This window comes from Berkeleyomyces rouxiae, assembly GCF_048999995.1.
Source record: "Berkeleyomyces rouxiae strain 22BRR77 chromosome Unknown BrBRR77_ptg000003l, whole genome shotgun sequence".
NCBI lineage: Eukaryota > Fungi > Ascomycota > Sordariomycetes > Microascales > Ceratocystidaceae > Berkeleyomyces > Berkeleyomyces rouxiae.
The window spans coordinates 3,243,349-3,269,087 of NW_027396493.1; the positions used below are offsets into that span (position 1 = coordinate 3,243,349).

General features: G+C 51.4%; 6 protein-coding genes across 6 annotated transcripts; 3 read left to right on the top strand and 3 right to left on the bottom strand.

Annotated features, from left to right (window-relative positions):
- Positions 1-3,626: 3,626 nt before the first annotated feature.
- BROUX77_004078 (uncharacterized protein) lies at positions 3,627-4,493 on the top strand (the record flags this gene model as incomplete). Its single annotated transcript, XM_073748801.1, has 1 exon — positions 3,627-4,493. The coding sequence occupies one exon, from the start codon at positions 3,627-3,629 to the stop codon at positions 4,491-4,493; it is 867 nt and encodes a 288-aa protein (XP_073606503.1).
- A 346-nt stretch (positions 4,494-4,839) lies between these two features.
- BROUX77_004079 (uncharacterized protein) lies at positions 4,840-8,039 on the bottom strand (the record flags this gene model as incomplete). Its single annotated transcript, XM_073748802.1, has 3 exons — positions 4,840-7,780; positions 7,842-7,929; positions 8,003-8,039. The coding sequence occupies 3 exons, from the start codon at positions 8,037-8,039 to the stop codon at positions 4,840-4,842; spliced, it is 3,066 nt and encodes a 1,021-aa protein (XP_073606504.1).
- Positions 8,040-8,558: 519 nt separating this feature from the next.
- On the bottom strand, positions 8,559-9,701 carry BROUX77_004080 (uncharacterized protein; the record flags this gene model as incomplete). The annotated part of the gene is made up of 1 exon (XM_073748803.1): positions 8,559-9,701. One exon carries the CDS (start codon positions 9,699-9,701, stop codon positions 8,559-8,561), a length of 1,143 nt encoding a protein of 380 aa, XP_073606505.1.
- A 741-nt stretch (positions 9,702-10,442) lies between these two features.
- Positions 10,443-11,878, top strand: BROUX77_004081 (uncharacterized protein; the record flags this gene model as incomplete). Its single annotated transcript, XM_073748804.1, has 2 exons — positions 10,443-11,729; positions 11,804-11,878. The coding sequence occupies 2 exons, from the start codon at positions 10,443-10,445 to the stop codon at positions 11,876-11,878; spliced, it is 1,362 nt and encodes a 453-aa protein (XP_073606506.1).
- A 516-nt stretch (positions 11,879-12,394) lies between these two features.
- BROUX77_004082 (uncharacterized protein) lies at positions 12,395-13,961 on the bottom strand (the record flags this gene model as incomplete). Its single annotated transcript, XM_073748805.1, has 3 exons — positions 12,395-12,602; positions 12,840-13,523; positions 13,624-13,961. The coding sequence occupies 3 exons, from the start codon at positions 13,959-13,961 to the stop codon at positions 12,395-12,397; spliced, it is 1,230 nt and encodes a 409-aa protein (XP_073606507.1).
- Positions 13,962-23,990: 10,029 nt separating this feature from the next.
- BROUX77_004083 (uncharacterized protein) lies at positions 23,991-25,467 on the top strand (the record flags this gene model as incomplete). Its single annotated transcript, XM_073748806.1, has 3 exons — positions 23,991-24,887; positions 24,943-25,090; positions 25,157-25,467. The coding sequence occupies 3 exons, from the start codon at positions 23,991-23,993 to the stop codon at positions 25,465-25,467; spliced, it is 1,356 nt and encodes a 451-aa protein (XP_073606508.1).
- Positions 25,468-25,739: the final 272 nt, after the last annotated feature.

Sequence of the window (25,739 nt, forward strand, 5' to 3'; positions counted from 1 at the left end):
AATTGAACCCAGTGGCTAGCAAAGACGACTGATTCTGGATCAACTGCCGGCGGAGCTTCTTCTCTGGCTTTCTTTTTGTGGTCACACTTCGAGTATTAGTTGTATATGCTCGCCCCTTGCTTCATGTTTGTCTTTTCCCACCATTCTGGCGATGCTTCTTGCTTCCTTGTTATTCCCACATTCTACACTGTCCTTTGGCGTTTGATTTTCTTTTTTTGCAACTCACGATACCACGACATTCCTTTTAGACGACCTGTACACTTTACTCATCTCTCGATGATTGTTTTTTGTTGTTATTGTTTTCTTACTCCATGGCTTGGCGTCATGTTAGGACCTGGGTTGTCTTTGCATGAGTGTCTTTTACTACACTTGTCACACTATTACTTTCTCGCGCTCCTTACGATTTATGTTTATACACGTGGATGCATGGCCTAAATGCCATGTTTCCATGTGTCCCTTTTCTTTTTTACTCAGTCTTGTTTATCACATACATTTAGACTTCTCTGTCTTGTCCATACCCCCCCCCCTCATTTCCCGTGATTTCAATACCCCAAGCACATAGCCCGTTGAATTTTGTCCATTTCACGTTTTTTATAATGGTGGTGCGTTCTGTGCCTAGATAGCTTTGCTTTTTTTTTTTTGACTCTTACTGGTCTCTGTCAAATATAAGGGAGCGTTTTCAGACATGTCTGCCCAATCATCGATATTCACCGATTGATATAGTAACCAATGAATCTGTGCATTTCCTACTCAACTGAGATATAGACAACAACACAGCCTCTGCTATAATGACGGTGATACACCTGGATAACACCGGCACGACTGCCGGAGGTTGTCACTGACAGGTGTACTGACTGAAGCTGCTCACCCCTTCATGCCACTTAGCTCTGATGTGGTGGCACTTGGCTCTAGCGGGAGAAGCCGCCCACTCGCCGAAGCAGACAAGTGTATGTTTTTACAGACAGAAACATGGAGCACGGACATTGCCACAGGCATAGCCCCAGCCCCGGGCAGAAGCACAAGCACAAGCTTGGACACATTCTATTGCCCCCCGCTCCTTGAGCAACAGGATAGATGTACGCACACACACACAAAGTATACAGGCTGAACTACACCTTAACCGACCAGCGGTGAACCTCTGGTGGCGATAGAAGCATAGGAGGCTCTTTTGAGATGCCGGTAAGCTGGCGGTGTCCACAGAAGCACGAGTGCAACAAGAAAAAGCAAAGAAGAGCTGCTGCACGGCTGTTCAGCAGACACGCCACGGCAGAGGCATGCGATCTAAGCTCCTCGAGCAGCCGCGACGGAACTGGATTGGTCTCCAGGGCAGCATGAGCGCTCGGTAGCGGCGTTTTTGCCTCCCGGCCCCCCCTGCCTTAAGGCTGCTTGGTGACACTGTATCTATCTAGGGCTGCTGGGAAGTGGGAGGCGTTTGCTCTGGGCTCGTGGGGTGAGTCTAGGCTGGAGGATGCAGCCTAGGCTAAGAGGAACGCCAGAAATATATCACGTTTGAATGCTATGAAGGTGTAGGGATGTAGGAGGAAGAAACAAGAACAGGCCGTCCTGTAGTCTTGTGTGCCTGTGGCAAGGGGGGGATGGGGGAGGTTGTATGTATGTGTAGGGGATGCGGAACGGCGAATGGACGGATAAATTCCCTTGCGCTCTAGCAAGCCTGGGACTTTGTGAAGCTGGGAATATAGGATTAGGATTTTACATGACGAGAGTAAGTTAGCCTTTGGTCTGATATGCCGGCTGTCCGATGCGCTTATGTAAGTATCAGTGCATATATACGAGTGGATTCAGACACTGGCTTGGGACGGCTGGTGGCGTGGGGTGAAATCCCGACTCACAAGAGAGATCTGGGGCGTAGGTTCTAATCTAATAACTAGAGCCCAAGATTCAGGAGGAGCACGATGGTTAGCTGGAACATACGAAAGTAAAGATAGCAATGTGCAAATGTGTCCCATATCCATCACACTATCTTGGTGGTCTAACACCTCTAAAGATAGCAATAAAGAGCAACATGGCGATGACTACCAAAGAGGAACTAAAACCGCCTTGGCCTTTGATAACCAGCTGTCTGGCGTTAAACCCGGTAGTTTGGAACACTACACAAACAAGCGTCCTCTGCTTCTTAATTCTTACGTTTTCCTCTTCGGGATGGGTTCTTTAGGCCTGGATCTGCGCCTAGCTCCAATGGCTCTCTAGCGCCGGGGGTTGTTCAGAAGCTTAAATCGGCAATCGAATTGCAGGGCTCGGCACAAGGGGAGAGGGAGACTGCTGCTTTCCAAGAGGCACAGGTGCAAGTTTGTGTCGTGGAAAATTTTGGCCACGCGGGATGTTTGTGGTTGTTAAGGCTAGAGAAAGAGAACCTCGGAGATATATGCAGCGAGAGACCACTAGGTTGAGGGATCTTTAGCCAAGGATGGGGTTATAGTTGGTACGGCTAGTGTTACTGAACTGAGCGATGATGGTGGAAGTCATGATGCATGTCTCGCTGGGGTGTGGGACAGGAACAGCTGGCGGGGTAGAGTGGCATGAGATACTGGAAACCATGCGAGAACCACTCCATTCTTGCCCACTTACAGGTGTCTCAACCTTGCCCCCAACTGAGAGCCCCAAGCAGTGTAACTCCTGACCAAGACCACAAGATGCCGGCAAGCATCCCCGCGTAGGCTCGGGTGTCACTCCATATGCAGACGGCCATCAGTGGGAGAGGTAGCTAAGACGTGCAGGTGTCAGTGGCAGCCAAGCCTTGGGATTGCAAATCAGAGCAAGGGAGAGGTATGTATGTCTTATGGGCTGGGTAGCAATACTCCAAATCTGCTGCCTCAGTTGGTCTTGGATACCGCTGAGACAAAGGACGTGTTGGCTGTCAAAGCCTCTCTGGAAGTCGCGCTTACCAAGTGGGGTTTTGCTCAATGCCGCGGCTGTACCAGCCACGAGCCAAGAAGCGAAAGTAGAGATTAAGGAACGGGAACGTCAGCAGTAGTCTGACGCCGAATCCCGCGTGGAACATCTACCAGATTCGGACATGTCCGGGGGGGCTTACAGCAAGCATGTCTGGGTTACATGGTCCTGGATTAGGGTTTAGTGGCACTGTTGTTAGCACAGCGCCACATCTTCGGTGCGGCTGTGTGAGAAGAAGCGAAATGCGGGGCTGTTATCTCGGTGAGCTCGGTGGCGCGGGGTCAATCTTCGGTCAACTCCTGCTGCCAGCTCGGTAAAGCCAGCTCGGGCTTCGCAGCTAAATAGGGGAATTTTTGACGGGCGTCATTTGTGAGTGGTTCTTGCGACTCAAAAGCCGACTCAGGCCGCTCCGATCTCGCATTGCCAGCTCTGCAACCCTGCCAGCCTTGCCGGCGACGTACAAGCTCACCCTGGGAAGCGCCTTGTATACTATACCGTGACGATCTGATAAGGATAAGGACAGACGGAGCCTCGAGCTGGACGTCGACTTGTCGTTGGCACTTTTCCTCCTCTCTTTTTTTCCGAGGCAACCCATCCCGGACCGGCTCTCTGCGTGTTTCTCCGCCGCGCTGTACGAAAAGCCACCACCGACACAGCCCAGAGCCCGGATCTGCCTCACACCGCGCTGCATTCCCAGCAGCACGCCTCCGCCCGCAATGACCTCCTTCCATACCGCGCTCGTTGCCGGCGCCGTCGCCGGCACCACCGTCGACCTGTCGCTCTTCCCGCTTGACACGCTCAAAACGCGCCTGCAGTCGGCCGACGGCTTCTTTGCCTCGGGCGGCTTCCGCGGCGTGTACCGCGGCATCGGCTCGGCCGTGGTCGGCTCGGCGCCCGGCGCCGCCCTGTTCTTCTGCACCTACGAGACCGTCAAGACGACGCTGGCCGCGCGCCTGCGCCTGTCGGCCAACCCGGCCGTCGACGCCGCCGCCACTCACATGCTGGCCGCCAGCCTGGGCGAGGTGGCCGCGTGCGCCGTGCGCGTGCCCACCGAGGTCGTCAAGCAGCGCGCCCAGGCCGGCCAGCACGGCGGCTCATCGCGCGCCGCGCTGGCCGCCATCCTGGCCCAGGGCAGCCTGCCGCGCGTGTGGGCCGCGCTGTACCGCGGCTGGGGCATCACCGTGATGCGCGAGGTGCCCTTCACCGTGATCCAGTTCCCGCTGTGGGAGGCGCTGAAGCGCATGGGCCGCACGCGCCGCACAGCCGCCGGTACAGACAAGAATGGCAAGGCGACGGACGTGCCGGCGCTGGAGAGCGCGGCGTACGGGTCGTTTTCTGGAGGTGTGGCGGCTGCGGCGACGACGCCGTTGGACGTGCTCAAAACGCGTGTGATGCTGGCAAAAGAGAAGATGGGCGTGGTGACAGTGCTCAAGCAGACGTACAAAGAGGGCGGCGTGCGCGTGTTCTTCTCGGGCATCGGGCCGCGAGTCATGTGGATCAGCATTGGAGGAGCGATATTCCTTGGCAGCTACCAGTCAGTAGTCAACACCCTGGGCTTCCCCTCCAGCGAGGAGAAGCGGTGATGAAGAGAATGCATGGCGACGGGGAAGAGAAAAGACTGCGCTGCCTGGCTGCAGAGTTGATGCAACACGCACGGCATTGCGACAAGAATCTGGTTCACGACTTTTGTATCACTACTTAGACACACGCATTAGAAGACTGCTAGAAGCCAAGCCCGGTCTTATTTGTAATAATATCATTATTGGCTTATTAACGCCCGTTATTGAATCAAAAGGCTCTGGCTCTCTGTTTGGCGTCTGGTCTCGCCTTGAGTGAAACAAAAAAAACACTAAGAAATACTCTGCGCTTCCTTGCCCGCTTCTTTTTCTTCTCCCTCGTGTCATTGATCAACGCTTTTTGGTCTCATGTTTATATCGCTGCCGAAATCTGCGCCGTGGCAGACTCCTCCGGGGGAATCATGGGCGGTGGCGGCGGAGGGGGAATGTTACGCCGGCCGTTGCTTTTGTAGTAGAGCATCACGTCGCTACCGCTTTTCCATACATGAGCTCTTAACGTAGCCAGACTCATGGACACAGGCAGCAACTGGTCATTGCAGTACAGCTCAAGGTACTCCTCGGGCTTAGGCCGGACTTCCCCATTCTCGTCCAGAATCTCTTCGTCCTGTTGCTGCTGCGGGCCCCCTTCCGGCTGCGTATTCTCCGAGGACGCTCCCTGGTCATCTGGGGCCACACCCTCCTGAGCAGCCGCTGTTGCTTTGGGCTTGGGCTGCGGAAGTGGATCAATCTTGTCCGCAACATATCCGAGAATCTTGCGGACGCGCAACATTCTATTAGCGTTGAGTCGGTTGTTCCCATCTGCCGGAGAAATGCGCGGGAGGCTGTCTTGCCACGGGTGTAGCACAAACGAAACCTTGACCGGTTCCTTGTACGGCATCAGGCCCTGAAGCAACACATCGCCAAGCCACATGGGGCCACACTTTTCGATAATATCGGCATCATTGCCCACGCTTTCCACAGTGCCCATGTAGATACTAGCACTGCCGCCCATGCTGGTCTCTTCCTGGATGATGATTTTGGTCTTGGGCGGGAAGGATAGGGTCGGTGTTTCTGAGGGCAGACTCGGCATCAGGCGGGTTTCGAGGGGTTGATCTGGCGCCTCAAGTAGTTGTTTGTCGTATTCGATGTGAACCTTTTGAATGACACCAAGGAACGAGTCATCAACCTCCTTTTCCAGATTTGAAGCCGTTTCACTTTCCTCGGCCTTGTCATCGGCGGCCTGGGCCTTTTCAGCCGTCGCAGCCGAGCGGTTCTTTTGTTTTCCAAACGACATTCCCATGTATAGCTTCTTAAAGCCCATACCTTTGCTATCCTTTTCCTTGCCATCCTTATCCTCATTACCCTCTTTATCCTTGACTGTGGGCGAAGATACGGCAGGCGAGGATAGTGCGTCCCCGTTGACGTTGGATAATGCCGTCGACAGTCCGAGCCGAGGCTGTGCTTCAGTCGGTACAGCTGATGAAACATCGTCATCCTGAGAAACATGACTTGTCTGAGATACGCGGCTTGGGGCTGGTATCAAAGGCGCTCCAACGGGCAGCGCCGACAAGCTTTGGGTGGGGGGAGTGGATTCCAAGTCGGCCGAACCCTCAGGAATAGGACCAATAGTACTCTGTTGTAGGGTGCCTTTGGATCTTCCCAAGCGCTGTTCAATGGCGTTATTGAGCTTTTGGCGGTACACTTCGTCGCGTTGAATCTCCTCGTCAACTAGCCCAGCAAATAGATAACGTAGAACCCATTTACCAAGGTTGATACGCTGATCCTCACGGAACTCAAGGTCTGGATCAACATCCGTGGCGACCTCGTCGGCGTACATTTCTGCGTCAAAGCAGTTGTACGGCTCGAGAATAACCGTGAGGCTTCCCGAGCTGACATCCACAGAACACCATGGGGCAACGGCTTCTACGGTGTTTACTTCGGGAAGGATACTTGAAATATCGCGCTGACTATACTTTTTGATGGGGACACCCCGAATTAAATCCCAAAGCAGGACCTCGCCAGCTGTGTCCAACGTCAATGCTCGTCGTCTGTCGTTGAGAAGAACGTGCTTGACGAGACCATTCTGTCCTTCAATAGTCTCAGCGGAAAGATGATGGATGGGCTCAACCACCGAACCCTCAGCATCATCAATTGGAGATGTATCATTAATGGTGGCTGTCTCGCCGTCTTTACGAACAAGAGCAGGGAAGTTGGCGGTATTTGAAATTCGCAAAACACTCGAGGCCGGGATATGTGATGGCAGAATAATCGTGGCTGTTGTAGCTGCCGTGGCCGAAGATAGAGACCGCTGGTGAAGGGTAGCCCCGTCAGTAAAGCCACCTCGACCAGCTCTGGGCTTACTAAAGTACACGTCATCGGTGTTGACAGTGTTCCAGCGGTTGATGGATGAGCTGGATGTCGAAGTCCAGAGGTGATCGCCAGCGGGCGCAAGACGAAGCACGCCCGTGTTTTCCTTGGCTAGAGCCAGCGAGAGGCCGCGGTCCATGTCCTCGTTTAGTCCTCGGACATCAGTCTTGGCGATAAGCCCCGACCGGTCGGCGCTGTAGAACAGGCTCAGATCGGGCGCTTCTGACGCCAAGGCCCACACACTCTCGTTATGCATCGAGTACGTATACATGCAACGGCCGGCTTTCACACTCCATAGCTTGATGGTTCTATCGGAGCTGGCCGTCAGCACGGAATCGCCGTTTTCGCTGAGCAAGATGTCGCGAATCATGTCTCCATGGCCGACAAACTTGCTGACTTTCTGTCCAGTGCGCGGGTCCATTAAGCGAACGATGGATTCGGGACCGCCGCATGCAATGAGGCCACGCGAGACAGCCAAGGCATATACAGAGCCCTTTTCAGGCTTCTCCTCGCCTCTGACATCAACCTCCAGCGTCATCCCCCCACCATTGATGTCCCAGAGTCTGATCTTGCGGTCGAGGCCACCCGAGGCCACCCACGTGCTCTCAGGTGGTGCGGCCACAACTTTAGCGTAGTCCGCGTGCTCTCCGATCTTGTGTGTTGTGTAAGGATCGGTCTCGCTGTGAGGTCGCCATACTTTGACGGTCAAATCTGACGAGGCCGAGACCACGGTCTGGTTGTTTTGCACAAGGGCGATGTCGTTGATCCAATGCGTGTGGCCTTGTGTTTGTATGCGCATTGTCGACTTGGTGCTGGGTTTCGGGGCGCCATTCGAAGACTCGGGACTGGAGACAGTAGGCGGGGTAGTATCGGAGACTGACGGCTTAGAGTTGAGGTCGATGTTGAGGTTCCAGGCGCAAAGCATTCCATCGCGGCCTCCAGAGTATCTATAAACACGAACGGTATGAGTAATCGGGCGGGGAAGCGGGGGAGTCTGGGGAAACACACAATATGGAGCTTTCACGATTTACCGCCAGGCCACTTACGCCCAGGCGATGGCCGCCTTCTCCGTTTGCCGACTGCGGCAGATCCAAGACTGCAAGACAGGATGTTAACACGACGGTCCGCCAATCGGAGCAGAGGCCTTGGTCACGGCCGGCGGCTCTCACCATAGCTAATGCGCTGGCGCGCTTTCTTGGAGGCCATTTTGAACGACGATGGCAATGACGATGGCGATGTTCCGCGATGAGGGAAAAGTAACGCTGAACGATGGTTGTGGGTCGGCAAGGAAAACGGCGACGGACGGCGGCAAGCAGATAGCAGAAAAAAAGAATATCAGAATATAAAATACCCAGGCATGGAAAATAGGCGGGAAGAAATGAAGAACAAATGGCAAAAGGTGAGGATCAAATAATGAGGAAGCTTCGACTGCGGCCAAGGTCAAGGTCGGTACAGTGCGCGTAAAGCCTCGGGACGGTGTGATTTGATGTCATATAACTAGCTCAAAAAGACAACTTAATAGTGGGGAAATGAACATGTAGTGTTAGCGGGTCCGGCCCGCTCCAAACTTCTTCCGATACTTATTCTCCAAACTACACCTGTTCCGACCGGTTTGGCGACGCTGGCGCGAGCTATTCGCTCTTGCTGGCCGCTTTGTTAAAAAGCTAGCCTCGAAAACTATGTGTGCAGACTAGCCAACTCGCCCCGCCCCTACCCCCACCGCTGCTAATACCCCCAAGCCCCATCCAGCGTCTGGGGCACATGCGAAAGAGTCTGGAACGACGATAGATCCAGACAGCTCTTGGATGCCGCTGTAGTCGCATTCGCGCAGAGCTTCTCGTCGCCGCCCAAGTTGACCTGTGTGCAAGAGACCGACTTGATGTGAGATCTCGGGCTCGAGTAGGCTGACACAAAGGACAGCTCAAAGTCCTCGTCCAAGTCTGAGGCGTGGGCTTCGCCGTCAGATTCGCCGTCGCTGGGCTTGGCTTGTTCAGCCTCTTCTCTCGGAGCCTCCTCTATTGGTCCAGCACACCCGCAAAAGGACTCTTCGGGAGCCTCGGTCAACGTCAGAAGTGGGGGCTCTGCTGGCACCATCGTTGTAGATGAAGGCAAAAGCACCTGATTCAAAGACTCCACAGCGTCCCGGGCCTCTTCCGGTGACTGATCTTTGGCTAGCACAACATTACACTCGCTGGCTTCGTCTGCCCAGTCCGTCTTGCCTATCGCATCTAGCATGAAGCGGTCAATCTCCTCGTCGACCTCCAAAATCGACTCCACAGCAGTACCCATCGACCTATACCCAGAATGAGACCGGCTTAGTCTGTTTGTGGACCACCAGCTACCCTCACTGTTGGAACTGCTGCCGCTAGGCTGCCTGTGCACTCCTACGGGCTCAAACCCATACATCTCCTCAACTGATGACGCCAGAGGGGACGCTATGCTCTGAAGATCCTGACGTGCCACCGACTCCCAATCTCGATGCCTTGGGCTCTGATCTGTTTTAGTGCGCAATCTATCCAAGCCAACTTTGCAGCCTGGACAGGCTTGATCCGAGATGACCGTGGTAATGTCTCTCCTTTCGTGGCAGGGAAACACAGGCTGGCCTTCCCTGTGCTTTTGGTGCAGCAGCTCATGCAAGCCGCTTTTCTCCGCCTGGCAGATGGTTTCAAAGAGCTTGGAGTCTCTGGAACAGCAGCTCTGTGCCTCTGTGCTCGACGTGTGGTCACAGGTCCGGTATGTTGCTGCTTCGCACAGACTTGTGACGGGCAGTTTGGTGTGGAGAATGCCGAAGCCATGGCTGCACAGAAGCGAGTTGGAGTAGGTCGTATGGCCGCAAGCAGTGTATCGTGACCAATAGTGGAAGCACATTTCTCGGCGTGGGTACGGGCGGAAGCAGCGCGGGTTAGACGCTGTCGTGGTCGTAGTCGTGTCTAAAGAGTGAGTATCTGGTCGACTATCCTGCAAAGGTTATGAACAAGCACCAAATTCACAAGCACGCACTATCCTGAGGCGTGCTAGAAGAAGAAGATTTTTTTCAGTGGGCAAATACTCCAAGTGTCAGAGACGAGATACTAGGAGCATTGGAGAGTGACAGTATCTAACATGCGTGAATCGTCTTGGTGTTTGTAGTGAAAGCGTCGCGCTCAAATGTCTTGCTCTGTCTTCAGTCCAAGTCACGCCGTGTGCATGAGGCTTACTTCCCTTGAAGCTGCAAGTCGCCGCCGCAGTGTTTACGCCTCGTCTCGACTTTGGCTGGCATCTGGCTTTGCTGCATGTGTCGGTTGTGGTATGCTTTCACCGCAGCAACAGTCACCAGGCGGTTGATACCAACCCTACGGACGCTAATGTAACCCTAATGGTGCAACTATCCGTGTTCATGTCATCATTAGTTAGTCGTCTTATGTCATCTTGTGATATGAGTGAATACTTGACGGCGGTGTCAGTTGGCTAAGCCTTAGTCTGATTTTTAACTCATCTTGAACTGAAACAGAACATTGCCATGTAACTACTTACCTATCTTGTTCCACAAAATACCCAACTCACTTGCATAATCAATCAGACTACTTACACGACTTACATACGTCCCCTGCCCCCCCCCCACGTCTGACCATGCCTTCTGGCCTGCTCTTCTCCTTTGCAGCGGCCATACAAGCCAGCCTCTCGGTGCTTCTCGTCATTAGCTATGGCGTCATTGCTGCCCACCACTCCCTGCTCTCGTCGGCCACCACGCGCACCATCTCCAAGGTTTGCGTGCGCATGTTCCTCCCAGCCCTGATTCTCACCAGCATTGGAGCCGAGCTTGCGCCCTCGTCAGCCGGCGACTACCTGTTCATCCTGCTCTGGGCCTTGTTTTGCCATCTGGTGTCCTTTGTGCTCGGAATAATCGCGCACCTGGTGCTCAAGATGCCCGACTGGACAACGCCGGCGGTTATGTTCAACAACACGGCGAGCTACCCGTTGCTCCTCGTGGCTGCGCTAGAGCAGACGGGCATTCTACAGAGACTACTGGATGGCGGGGCCGACGGAGGGCATAACCATGACGGGCTACGGGCGGTGGCGCGCATGAAGTCGTACTTCTTGGTCTTCTCGACAGTGTCAAGCTGCTTGACATTTGCTGTTGGGCCACGCCTGATTGATAGCGAACATGCACCCGAGGCCAGCAAGGACGACGCCGAAGAAATCGATGCCGAGTGCAGAGGTGCATGTGAAGAAGCAACGGAGACTACGGGGCTTCTTTCCGAGGCTTCGTCTTCACGCTGGGACGAGAATCGATTTTTCCCTTCCCGGCGTGCCTCGTCCACTCGTTCGGCTTCCGCGTCTACACACCGCCGGGCGTCTATTGTGTCGCCGTCTAAATGGGACCGACTCAGCCCGCGTTTACAGTGGTGGGCTCTCTTTATATGCGACTTTTTCAATGCGCCTCTGCTGGGAGCTCTGGCCGGCACCATGATTGGGTTGACGCCTGTCTTGAAGACGGCATTTTTCGACCGTCTCTCCAACGGCGGCATCTTCACGGCCTGGCTCACGGCCTCCCTCAAGAGCATTGGCAGTTTGTTCATTCCTCTTCCCGTAGTCATTACGGGCGTTTCTCTGTACACAGCTATGACGACTACTCACGGCTTGGCTGGCAGCGAAGATCCCCGCGGACATCGCCGTGAGCTCCCGTTAAAAACTGCAATGTATATCATGGTTGTCCGGTTTCTAGTCTGGCCCGTCGCCTCGATTGGGCTCATCTATCTCCTGGTAACCCACACACACATTTTGGGCGACGATCCCATGCTGTGGTTTGCACTGATGCTGATGCCTACCGGACCCCCAGCCATGAAGCTGATCACACTCGTGCAAGTAAGCAATGCGGGAGAAGAAGAAGAGACAGCCATAGCCAAGTTGCTTACAGTAAGTCTGAAGTCTGGAGTCCGGAGGGGTCTTAATGGATCAACGGTGACGCATACTAACAGGCGTGTGTGTAGTTGTCATACTTGATATCGCCGGTCCTTTCTTTTACAGTGACCGCGGCGTTGTTTGTATGCGAGAACCTTGCGTAATCGAACGGTGTAAATAAGTAACCTGAACATATGCCGGCCAGGACGCATCCTCAGTGACGTCATATGAGCCACTTGGAAAACCATCGAGGCCAGTTTCACGGCAAACAAATCGATTGACACGAGAAAAGAAAAGGAATGAACAGCCAGAGCCATAACAAGCCACACAGAAAAGAAGAAAAGAACAGAAAAAGCTAGCAATAAAAAAAAAAGGAGATGCCGAACAAAAAAATAGAAAGAAAAAACCAGGCGCAAATGAGGACCCTTCATCACATCGTCTCATATGTAAAGTTTTGTCGTAAACAACGCTTTCGCTAAGGGACAAAGTGAAAAAAAGAAACAGGAAACAGACCAAAAGTAAGACAAGAGACCACGACAAAGGACAGGAAGAAGACAACAGGGCAGACAAGGTGTACCAGGTCACACTGTAGAGGAGAAGCAGGAGGAAGCATAGTAGGAAGAGGGAGAGAATAGAGAGAAAGAGAGAGAAACCAGACATGGTTGGTTCTTTTTTGTTGCCTAGTAGCGAGGTCCCATGGGTGGTACAAACTCGGGCTGTTGCGGGGCCGGAGCCATCTGTGGCGGTCCGGGATTGCCTCCGGGGGCCGAGCCGTGCTTGGTGGTGCGGATGTGACGTTCAAGTTGATCTTTGCGACCGAATCCCTCGACGTTTTTGCAGCCTGGAACCGGACACTTGTACATTTTGATGTGCTTCTTAAGGTGTGTTCTACCAAAGGGGGGGACTTTGTGTTAGACAAGCGGCGGAGATAAAAAAAAAAAAGAAGCAGGTCAAGGGAGGAGGGAGGAGGAAGTGAGCGTGTAAGCACGCATGTTCCACCAACACCACGCTAAATGAGACATCATCCCGTAAGAAGACAGCACATGGATAAGACATTTTACGAAGTGCTCTGGGGATACAAGCGTGCCACAGCAAGGGGACAGAAAACTAAGACAAAGAACTTACCGGAAGTCACTGTTGCGCTCAAACAGTCGTATCGTCCCATCTGGAGAAACACCACCCTTGTCACACCGCTCGCCCAACGGGCAGTAATGCTGGCCAACACCACGGTGCTGCGGCTGGTTGAGCAACTGGCGCACGCGCTCCTCATCTAGCACCGACAGCTCGTCCTCCATGGGCTCCATAGACCCTGAAGTGGCCGAGCTGGCCAGCGGGTACACAGGCTCCTGGCTGTAGGCCACGGGCGCGCCGTTCTGTGGCGCATACTGGGTGGGAGCAAAGGTAGTGCGCGTAGTTGGAGGGTCGCGGCGCACAATGCCGGGCACGGGGCCGGGCGCGCCAGAGGTGGCGGGGCCCATGCCGGCGGACACGGGCGGTTGTTGTTGTTGCGGCTGCTGTTGTTGCGGGGTTGGCGGGCCCGACACGACGGATGAGACGGGAACGGTGGATGGCGCCATGGTTGGCAGGCGGTGCTGCTGTGGGTGCTGCTGGGCCTGTGGATGTTGTTGTTGCTGCGGGTGTTGTTGGTGTGCTGGGTGCTGTTGGGAATGGTCTTGGCCATAGCCCTGGGCCATGCCGACTGCCCCGCGTGGTGCCGACTGGTTGTGGTGTGGGTGTGGCGGGTGATCACTCTTGTTCCATTCTATCCGAAGAGTCTCTGCAGTATTCCTCAGGTTGTTGGTTATAGACCTAGACAAGACTGTATAAGCAACAGGCCACGCGAGAAAGCAGCACAGGCGCCCGGCTCATGAAGCAAGGTACAACTGAGGGGAAAAGAGGGGGAACCTACTTGAGACACTCATTTTTATGAGCCAGGTAGAACTGGTAGTTGAAGCATTCTCGGTTCCATTGTTGCTGCTGCTGGGCGTGGTGAATCTGGTAGGCTAAATGATGACTGTTTGACAGCTTGTCGGCCATGTCAGCCAAAACCTCGGCGCATTTGACGAGATATTCGCCCACGTCGGCAAACAGACAGTCCTGCTCAGGCCATGACGCCGAGACTGGTTGAATCTCGGACAGGACGCTGGTGACCAGGCCTGCAAATGTCTGGTTGGGCACTCCGAACGGCAAAAACGGATTCCGGACGTGGGGTTGGCCTCGATCGGGAGGCTGCGACTGCGCAAACATTGAGGATTGGGCGTAGTCGATAATGGTGGGCGACTTGGAGGGGGGTTTCGGGTGGGGATGGGTGTAGAAGCTGATGAGACCTGACAGACGCTAAGGCTCAGCGGAATATAATAAGAGTAAGCTTGTCGGGACGCCTCACTGTGACAGAGGCAAAAACAACCTGGAGTTTCTTTTGTTGACTGTTTGTGGTGTTTTCTTCACACAGTCTAACAACCCCCGGCTTCAACGAAATCAAGAAGGGCAATGCCGAGGAGCAATCAATCAGCTGCAAATACAATCCAAACCTCGATTGCCACTTGTGCAACGCAAACGTGAGAAAACTGGTAATTGGAACCAGTATTTCGGGATAGAGGCGAAAAAGAAAAAAAAAAAAAAAAAACAAAGGCACCAAGTAGAATGATGCAAGACAGGGCAAGGCCAGGAAAGAAGGACGCGTGAAGACGGAGAAAAAAATAAAGAGGAGGCAGAGAGGAAAAAGAGAGTAAAGAGATCAGAGAGAAAACAGGCAAGGCGGCAAGGCAACGACTAGCACACACACAGAAACCAAGATGGGATGAAAATTCTCGAGTCGGACCAAGCCAAGGGCAATAGGAAAGAGAAAAAAAAGCCACGGGAGCACAAGACAAGGTAAACAGAAGGGGAGTAATAAGAATAATATGCAATATGCTGGGCAGGAAAGGAGGTGGGATATCAGGCCAGTCAGTCACAGAGATAAGCAGGAACCAGACAATGTACTGTTGTTTCTTGGGCCTGTGCTGCCAGTTGAGAAAAGAATGGGCAGATGGTATGATAGCAGGCGATGGTAAAAGTGGCGGCGTCAAGGTAGTCGGTCCTGTAGTTTGGCAGGACGGTGTCTGGTTGCGCCTGTTCGTTGGTGGATATGCGCGAGAGGTGAGAGTAACTCGAGACTGAAATGTTGCTCGAGTGGATGAGTTTGAACGCTGGATGAAGCTAGTTCGTTGATCTCTCAATCTCAAGCCTGGTCTAGGAGGCGATGGAGCAGTGTCTTTGATAGCAAAGTCTCACTTGCTAGAAACGGCAGATGTGCTCTCAGAGATCGAGTATATGTCCTGGCAGGTGTGTTGCCGCTTTATGCATGCTGCGACTTGAAGATGAAGAAAGAGGCGACAAAAAGTCCAGAGAGAAGGCTTAAAATGCAGAAGAGAAAGAAAAGAAAATCACAAGATGCAAGACGGCAGGAGAAAAGTATTAAAAAAAGAAAAAGAGGACAGATGCCGACGAGGAAAAGCAAGAAAAAATAGAGGGAACCTTTTTCGGATGTTGCCGTATGTGTGAGGTGTCGGCATGAAAATCACAAAAAGAGCGTCGCGCGGGGAAATGGGAGAATAAGACAAGTGAAAGACGACAGAAAAAAAAAGAAGCCAAATAAAAAAGAAATATTATAAAGCAAGGAGGGAAGAGAGAAAGAAACAGCGAAGGATTTTCGTCTAACTCACAGCAACGTCTCTTGTGATTCAAAGAGACAACAGGAGATAACCAACCCCAGAAAATCGGGTGGGATGGAGTTAATAAGAAAAAAAGAAACAAGTGATTAAAAAAAACAGCAAGAGAGGTGCAAAGTGGATTGCGACAATGACGGCAACTGTACGGCGCACAGCATATAAAAAGAGGTTCCTTCCTTCAATGAAGTGCACCGGTGGCAAGAGCAAATGAACTAGACCGAGTTACCGAGTTACCGAGTCACAAGAATCTGGAGAAACAAGAAAAGAAGGAAGGCTCAGGAGACAAGACGAGAAGGATCGAGTCTGGTGGTAACTACCCTATGGGCGGAACAGTTCTCGGGTCTCTCTTTTTGTCCAAGTACGAGGCAGCTCAGCGCGTGCCTTGGTGGGACGTCACAGGCACAAGGCAGCCGGTATTGTTTTGTCTTGGCCGATTTTGATATCGGCGGCCAGGCAAAGGAAGATGGACGGTCGATGGATGGATGGGCGGAGCGGAAAGGGGACACGCGGTGGGGGAGCAAGAAAGAAGGAAGCCAGAGACAAGCATGTATGTACAGGTTCTCCGCGAATTTCTGATCACGGCATCAAGGAGGAATGATATCGACGAGGCGCGAGAAGAGAGAGATAATTAGGAGGAGAAAAGGAAAGAAGAACAGGAAAACGTAAGCCGGGAGTGAGAGTGAGAAAGCAAGGCGGTTTCAAAGTTAAAGCACTACAGACCAGACGGGAATCAGGATGAAGATGTAGAGAAAAGAGAGAAGACAGGGGACTCGAACTCATTTGGGAGGGAGGGTGAAAGCCTGTTGTGCAAGCAATGAATATACATGCAATACATAGGCTAGACGACAAAGAGCGGCAGACATGTGTGGTTGACGGAAGGGCTTCGGCACTTTGAAGGCTTTGCCCAGACACACAGCTCCAGCTTGTATACATGTATGTATGTCCGTATTTGCATACATTCTGCCCTCACGCACATATCCTCCCAGCTGATCCAGTCGCCAAAGTAGCGAGCCGCCACGCCTACCGAGCAGAGAACCCGAAGGGTGCATTTTGCTGTTATAATGTGCGTGAGAGTGCATATCACCATGTTCATCAAGTGTAAAATGCAATATTATTAAAATCTCAGCCCGTCAGACAGAAGCTTCAAGCAGCATGAACATGGGTCGATCAGTTAGAATGCTCAGCTTGTCCAACAACTACTGCAGGCTGGCTTTTTTTACCCTTTCTTTCCTTCGGCCGGAGGATTTATTATCGGTGGACCAGGACGGGGGGTGGAGAGGGGGTCTTGGAGATCTAAGAAGCAGGGCAACTTTGGCCAGACAGAAGAGAAGGCAGGCAAGTCTCGTTGGACGAGGAAAGAAACGTGAAGAGTAAGAGGAATTGAGACCCTTGGAACTAAAAGCATACATCGACACATATTCCCAAGCAGACAAGGAGAGCAAGAAACAGGGGACAAAATCCGCTTCCGCGCAAGAGAAGAGAAAACAGAGGTGGAAACTAGAGCAAAAGGAGAGTTTCTTGCAGTGCTAGCCTGCCTTATAGCCCAATACCATGCATGCATGGATACTGGCCGCTGTTACTTGTCCGGGACAAATGTGTCTGCTTAGCTCTAAAGTAGCGGTGGTCGTGTTGTTTCCTCAGTCTTCTCGATCTTGGTTTCTTCGACCAGCTTGTTGCCACTTTTCTTTTTGTCGATTCGACATTCTTCTTTGTTTTCTTGTTCTCTCCGACCCTCGCCCCATCATCTCCCGCGCATCTCATCTCATCTCATTCTTCATTGAGGAAGCTTGAGCTAAAATCGTTCACGAAACACATTGGAAAGGATTAGTATATAAGTACGAGTCAGACGGGCAGTCCTACCGCTGTCCTGCATCCCAGAGGAGAAATATAATGGGATAAAAAGTGAAAAAAAGGAAAATGACCCCTCAGGAGGTTTTGGAGAGAGGAAAGCATAGGTGAAGGGATCTTAAAGAATGACGCGGGCCAGCCCAGAACAGAGTCCAGGTAAATTTGACCTGGCTCACCCGGCTTGGCCAGTAAGTACTAGGTAGTAGGCTGTTGTCTATTTGGACTTGGGCCTATCTGGGAGAGAGCAAACAAGACCCAAAGCGAGTGCGATCTTGATGGGGACAGACAGACAGATGGACAATGCAGGGCAGGGTGGTCTGTTCATTGCGTCTGCGTAGATTAATCATTTTTCATTATATGGTTACATTAACAGGTAAGTGTCCAAGGAATGATATGACAACAGAGAAAAAGGAATAGCAAGTTTTTTAGTTACAAGAAAAGTGTGAAGCTGCAGCAATCAATCAATAATGGCGAATAAGGTCGGAAGTACAAGACACATGATTGAGAAAAAAAAAAAACAAATATGAACATCAACATAACTCCCTTCCTACTCTTCCTCCGCCCCCGGCTCCCCTCCTCCTCCTCATACCTCTTCTTTTCTGCACATGATAACCTAGGAAAGTCCGCTCGCGCGCTCTCTTCTAATTCTCCTTTCTCCGAGAAAATAACAAGTCGCATCAGAAACATCAGCATCCTAGCTTTCAAAGAACACCCTTGGCCATTACATCCCAGCCAAAGTGGACGGAACTGGACTCGACTAGACCAGCTCTTATCCTTGTCAGTAGGGCATGGGACTTGGGCTGGAACCTAACCATCAAGCCCATGCTAGGATCTTGCTGGGGCTCCTTGTCGCTTGGGTGGTATTCTTGTCGGACGAAGTATGGACACTTACATAGACTGTGATTTTATGTTTTTTATGTCTTTTCTTTTTTTGCTTTTTCCCTCTCATTTTCTTTTTCTTTTTTCTTTTTCTCACATTGGGATTCCTTCTTCTTTTTTGGCTTCTATTGCCTCTGCTTTGTTGAGCCCGAGGTCTTTGCGTTCTTTTCATCACCATCTTCTTTTTTCTCCCATGTACTCTTCTTTTTCTTACTTTTTGCTTCTCTTTACAGGTATTCCGAGTGTCCTGGGTTGTTTTCTTGCACCTCTATATCTGCCCTTGTCCTTCTCGCTGGTTTTATTTTTCTCTGGTTCTCTTCAAAGAAGAAATCTTTAAGTTGTAAAAGCTAGTCTGACAGGGTTTTTTTTTCTCTGATTGTTGTCTCCTAATGGAGCCGCACGGAGAATCAGTTGGAATATCCTTTTCTCCCTCTCTGAGCTGATTTGAGGAGCCGGAGACAACATTAGAAGATTTAGCCCGGTTCAGGGTTTGCCTATAGAAATGAATTAAGAGAATAGTTAGGGTTTAAACCTTGCCTAGTCCTACCTATGACATCAGCGAAAGTGCTTGTACCCTGACTCGACTTGTACATACACAATATCACGAAACTTCTCTCCTCAAAGCCATCGATGGGGGTGCCTATCTCCTTGTTCCGCAGTCTAAGCGGTAGATTTGAAACGAAATACCTGTTATCTTGTGATGACTGGCAGCTATACTTCTCTCTGGAAACACCCACCAATATAGTACGGAGCTGCAGACACAGCACAATAACTAACTACATGCTGGATCTGGGTATGTACTCGCTCCCCGCGTATCAGCTGGGACACCTCAGACTGCGCTTGTCTCTTTCTCCTTTTAATATGTTACATTCTGCATGCACATATCATATTATACTACATGCTACAATATGTTGAAATGTGCTATCCATCCATGTCTAAGTCTCTCTGCCCCCGCCCATGCTGATTCGGGCCTCCTTGACTCGTTACCAACGCCAGGCGAGGTGAGCGCTGCCGGGACAATGGTTGTCTGGCCCTGTTCTTGGCAGCCCTGTCGCTCTATTTCGATATTCTACAACCAGAGCACCCGGTAGTCACTTGGGCGGTTCCATGCGCCCTGTGAGAACCGCCTGGACTTAGACGTGTAACTCATGCCTCCCTCACCTTTGGTCCCTTGACTAGTTCGCAATTTAGTATACTCACTTGGAGTCTCCCGGCTGGAACAGGCAAAGGAATCAAGGGCTCAGACCCCTTATCCTCCATCCCCTCGCCATGCTGGTGTTTCCTTTCGTCTGTTCTTTTGTTCTTCGTTCTATTCTGCCATTTGCTCTTTTTGTGCCTCCCAAACTTGTTGGGGGATCTGGAGAGCTCAGACCATCGCTGTGCTTCGCTAAGAACACCTAAAAAGTTAGAAAAGTCGCCTGTTAATCAAGTTGGTTGGGAAGGAGGGAAAAGGTTAGATGAGAAACGTGGCTCGTGAACTCCCCCCGATCGTCAGTCTGAATCAGGGTTTCTTTTTCTTGCTCAGGGTTATCTCTGTCTCGCTCCGTTGTCATGAACCTATTTATCATGCATGCATGTATTTATTGTTGTTGGCGTCCAAATCTCTCTCTGCAGCCTTGGATCGTCTCTGCCCCCTCCCCCCTCTTCTCTTAGACGCCGTCTTTTTTGATCCTCCAAATTCTCGAACGGGCTTTTCTCCTCTCCATGCCGATCCTACGCACCCAACAACCCCTATCCTTTCCTGGAGCGTCTCTCTCTTCTCCTCCACAGCAGCACACAAAGCGAGAGGACTAGGCGGGGGCAAAGGAATGGAAATGGGGGAGAAAGCAACGCAACAGGGGAAATACTAGTACCAACCAAAGCCGCCAAAACGGCGTTGAAGCGCCGCCGTGCAGGGCCGTCTTGGCTGGTTTGCCTGGTCTGTGTCGATGTTGCTTGGGCTTGGGGCTACTCTTTGAAGCGGGCCATGGCCACGGTTATGGTGGCCAGCCGCACAAACACCAAGCCGGGTGCGTCGTTTCTTTGATATCACCTGCCACCATCGCATATTAGCTGGCCAACCCGCACCCACCTGAGATTTGACGACGAGCGGGCGGCATAGTTGCGCGTGCTATTGCTGTGTATCTGCCGGCACTGCTCGTCTGAGTGCAGGCTGGCTCATATATAGACCGACCTGAGATAATGCGCACTGCGCTGTATGCTGACTGGGCCATGGCTTATATGCTAGTGTTATAGGAGCCGCAGACGTCTCTGGCTGGCGGGCGTGCCCAAGTTGCTGTTTGTTCTGCTGCGGCCTCTTGAAAAGCCTCGCTTTTGACAGCTGTGCAGTCGCAATGAGGGTGAGGAGAGGATGTTGATAAGGCGGAGGTGCGAGAAGACACCATGTCACATCTGAAGAAACCCGAGGACGAACAATCACATTGACCCGTAGCTCTTATTCTGGTTCCTGACTGACTGTAGCACCTTCTTTTTTCACGGCACATTTGTCTCTTTGTATAGTTAGTCAACCAGCTATAGTCATATATGTCGAATAGCTGTTACATCATAGCCACTGCCTAGTCCTCAGACTTGGTTGGATACTAGGCTGGCATCGAGGCGATCTGTGCTCCCTTCAACTCAAAAAAATTTCCAGTGGGCAGGCCTTGGCTCAAAAGTCAGCACGCCACGCCATGACAAGACAATATCAAGACTGCCAAGCCGTCCTTTTCCTCTCCCATGCTCCTGGCTTTCCACTGCGATTTTTGGGTTTACAGGACAAATGAACGTGTGCTACTTGTAGTTAGCCTCCATGCAACCGCCAGCGGAAAAGAACATCCATCCTTGCTCTCCCCGGCCGGTCTATATGGCACCATCGCGATCTCTGTGTATCCCGGCCCTGCTCTGTTGCTCCTTCATCTCGCCTTCGAATGCGAAGAAGACGAGAGAAAAAAAATACGTATGCCTTCCAGCCCGTCCGCACGATCGGCCTCGTGCAGATGTCAGCTAGCAATCTGTGCTTTCCAACCAAGATCTCAAGATGCCTGGCATCGGACCGAGTACGTCTGTAGACAACAGGTCAGTCAAGCGGCAGATATATTGCCTGAAATGCAAGCGAGTGGCGGGCGGGATACTTGCACATGTTGCAGGACTGAAGGGAAGGGGGAGGTGTTGGGGCTAATGTCACGACATTTGTATAACTACACGCATGTAAGTGTATACACAACAGTGCAAATAGACGGAATTCCGTCAGCCTTATGACCTTGCTACCAAGACCATCCATCATCAGCAGCCAAGATATCTTGGATCTGGCCCCTCAGACCTGTTCCAGATCGGCTTTGGACTGTGGAGGGTGCTGAATGCCAACGAGATATAATCTCCGGCCATAGATCATGTACAACATATGTATGTATGTACCTATTTGTAGTGATACACCCTCCTGTCAGATTCCTTAACTAATCCTGACAAACGCCTGTTGTGTTTGAGGTACGCTTCATGGCTCACGGCCTCATGAGATTATCCCAGAGCGCCCATCACATCGTGCATTCCGGGCCTCCTTATCGTCTCGCCTCACCTCACTTCGTCTTGTCTTGTCTCTTCGCCCTGCGGCCGCGTGTCGGGGACAACGAAAACAACAAGGCTGGCAAGCAATGAAGCACCAGGCAAGAGAGCAGGTTGTCTGGGGCTCTTGTGCTTGTGTGTTTTTTCCTCGTAGTTAGTTTACTATAATTATACTGGAATACGCTACCCGACCCCTCCCCTTCACTGCAGATTAAGATTGTCCCATCACCAGGGCACCAGAGAGAGAAAAGAAAAAGAGAAAAAAACTTCTCACTCACCGCTTTTCACAATCTATCACCGGCCACATGTTTTCTCTCCGTACACGAGAAGAAAAATTGGGAGCCAAAACGCCGCACAGATCTTTCTTGCCCGACAAAAAACAGGTTCATGCCGCCCATTTTCTGCCTGGCTGTCGTGTTGATGTTGGTGCCAGTCTTCAACCCCCTCCTTTCTGATCAAACGTCAGCGTGTTATTTTGTTTTGGCGCCCCCAAAAAGAAGGGGAAAGAAAAAGGAAGAGCTGCTTTTTTTTTTTCCTTGGCCTTCATGACAGTGTTGCATCTTGGAACTTTTTTTTTTTATATCGCAAGCAACAATACAATAGTAAAAATTCCTTTTTCTTTCAAAAAATAATACACCAGGATTTACCTCCAACCAATGATCGCTCAAGGCACCCGAGAAAGAAACTGCTTCTGCTGTTGACGCTCCTTCCCACCGATGATGCCCAGATGGACTGTGCCACAAGCGCTCTTGCCTCTTTTTCCTTTCCTTCTTCTTCCTCTTCTTCCTTTTGCTTCTGTTGGGCCCAGCTGCTATTGTTAGTGTTCTTTCTTATTTCTTCTCCAAGCACAAGTCGTTCTTTCCCTGCACCTGTGCTGTGCTTCTTTCCTTTTTCAGTAATCTAAATTTTCTCAGCCCAAAACACCCTTTAGGAATGTGACCTCGTGCTGTGCTAGTTCCCCCCCCTTCTCTTTCTCCTGCAAGAAATAACTAGTTATTAGCCTAAATTACATCAAAGTCATTCCTTCAATACACTGACCCTAGAAACTCGCGATGTGCGCTTTGCTTAGGGTCTGGTGCTTATAGCTATGTAAAGGACAAACGTCGCCTCAATAATGAACATGTGCATGTACATACACGCACATCTTGTAGGTGCTCCCCGCAAATCATCTAGCCATTGGTTCAATCTCTTCCTCTATGCTAGAGACTTGACAAAGGTCTAGAATACAGATATTGCCACCAGCTCACTGCAGGCGACCAGAACAGTAACGTATAGAGTGCTGCATCATGCCCTAATCCGAGAGTGGTCCTATCGCAAAGCCACGGGAGCTACCAATCAATGTGAGAACAGTCGATTCAAAAAGCGCCCATGTAATGCATCTTTTCAAGCAATGTCAATGGGACTATGAAAGAGATGATGGAAAGTAGGCGTGGATGCGACCCAGGTGTTATAGCCATGGCGGGTGAACATCCCATAACAACATCTACACATAGCACAATCGACATTTCTACGTTGCTCCTTTCTTGCAGCCAATTGCATCAGGTTGCTGTAGGTCGGCCCATTGGCCACACCAAAAAAAAACCGACATTTCCAAACTGATGAGACAAGCTCTGAACTTGTGGACATCGGAGAATTAACCAGATGATTCCATTCCACAAGCATCTGGTACCGCAGAGTCAACCACGTTTATTCTTTCCGGTGATCATGTCATTCTGTGTATTGTGTTCCTGCTTGTGATTGCACATGTCTTACGATGTAGCCTAGTGTGGATGGATGTGTTGTGTTACACAAGCTGCAGACATCGTACTCAAAGGGCGGATGAGCCTGCAGACTCTTGGGGTGAATGGGAAATTCATCCCGTGCTAGCCACATATTTCATGAAGAAAGAGCAGCTCGCTTCTTGAGATTGGGATCAAACGTCTCTTGAGGAGTCACTCTCTTGATGTGTCGTATCTGTTATTAGGAGTCAACTACTGATTGAATTCTCGGGACACCAATACATGGCCTCAGAGTGTTGAACATTCATTCTTATGAAGTCCCCATGGGTTTGTAATAACCCTCAAAGACCTTGGATCCTTTGTAGTGCTTGATGTGGGTATCTGGCGACATGTCTCGGCCCTTCACTTTGCGTGCCTGTGTTGTGATGAATTTGAGGGCAATCATGGAATCAGTTGAAGAGGACTATTCATCTCGTGTGACAAACATTCTGCCCTATAAAGATCAGCCAAGATGTTGGTGATGGCCAGATCACAGAGAGACAACAGGTTCACTCAAGCCACTCGTCCTCAAGGAATCAGCCACAATGAAGACCACACTCCCACTTTTTCTCCTGAGCTGGACTCCCTCTCTCGCCACAGCAACTAACACGCCCCTGCGGGAACGAAGCAGCTTGGAGCGTCAGATCAAAAGTAGTATCCCCGGCTTGTCCTTCCATCGCATCAATTCCAGTCAAAACATTTCCGCCAGCACTGATGTCACCGCCAACCACACCCATCAGCTCATCTTCCAAGGAAAGCAGCCCACCGGCCGCTCTGCCGCTCACGTCGGCGCCAGTCTGCGACGGCGCAAGCGCTCTGGTATCACCTCGCAGAACATCAGCGCCATCGATACCATGTCTGCGCAATACAGCATCAATGTGATGTGGGACAGCACAAACATGTCACTGCTCTTTGACACGGGCAGCAGTGACACGTGGGCCGTGCGCAGCAACTTCACGTGCCGCACGGAGCTGGACTCCATGGCCGAACAGTCGGCGTGCATGTGGGGGCCGGGTCTAGTATCAGGCTTCCGCCATGGTGAGGACCCGCTGCTGCATTTTCAGGCGCACTACGGCTCGGGCGAGAAGATCAGTGGGCCGCTGGGCCGGAGCGACATTACGCTTGGCGGCATGACGGTGCGTGAGCAGTTCGTCGGCCTGGCTAATGACACGTACTGGTATGGGAACAATGCGACCAATGGCATCTTGGGCATGGCGTATCCAGCGCTGACAAGTGCGTATGGTGGGTATGATTCGCAGGGTGAATCGAGCTACCGCCAGACATACCAGCCGATCTTTAGCAGCATGGTAAACCAAGGTTTGGTGGCGCCAGTGTTTGCAGTGGCACTGGAGAAGGGATCGCAAGGTGGATTGATTGGATGGGGCGGGCTTCCTGACGTGAGCTGGACCCCAATGACTGTGACGTCGACAGACATTTTAATTGTAAGTATAGAGAGAGTTGTTCATGGTGATGTTGGCGCTACTAATCTTACCATAGGCCAGTGTTTCCAACTTCCCAGATGCCAGCTCCGAGTACACTTTTTACACCATCGTCACAGACGGCATAATGTACGGTGAAGTTCAAGACTCTCGCAAATATCTGTACATTATCGACACTGGCACAACGCTGCTATACTTGCCACCCCGTAAGCAAACAATACCACTTGACTACTCGCAAAAGAAAGAATACTAACCATATGGTCCCATTCCAGAGCTGGCCGAGGACATTGCAAAGTCCTTCAACCCCACAGCCATATACCTGTACCAATACGGCGCTTACTTTGCACCCTGTGACGCATCACCGCCGCGCATGGCCATCATCATCAACGACGTCAAACTCTGGCTGAACCCCACTGATCTGATCTACCACGACTTCAAGGACCCAGTCACCGGCTATTGCGCCATTGGTGTGACCACTGGTGATGAGGGTCCGTACATTCTAGGGGATGTGTTTTTGCAGAGTGTCATGACGGTTTTTGACATTGGAGCGGCGAAAATGCGCTTTTATGGTAAGTATTTGTGAGACTTGGGAGTTGGTAGTTAGTTGGTGGAAACGATAGGTATGGGAACACAAAGAACGGTGTTCAGGGTTAGGGTATCGAGACCAATTTGCGGTATCTTATCTTATCAGCACAATCTCTTTTATTGTATCGTGAGAACAGACGTGAAGCTGCATTATATCGAAGGATATTCACAGCCGATGAGTCTCTTGAGTGCTCCATTAGGGGGCGTAGGAACGCAAATGAATACACTGGCCGAGTGTAAAGTCAGAAGGGGAGCGACTCATAAAATATC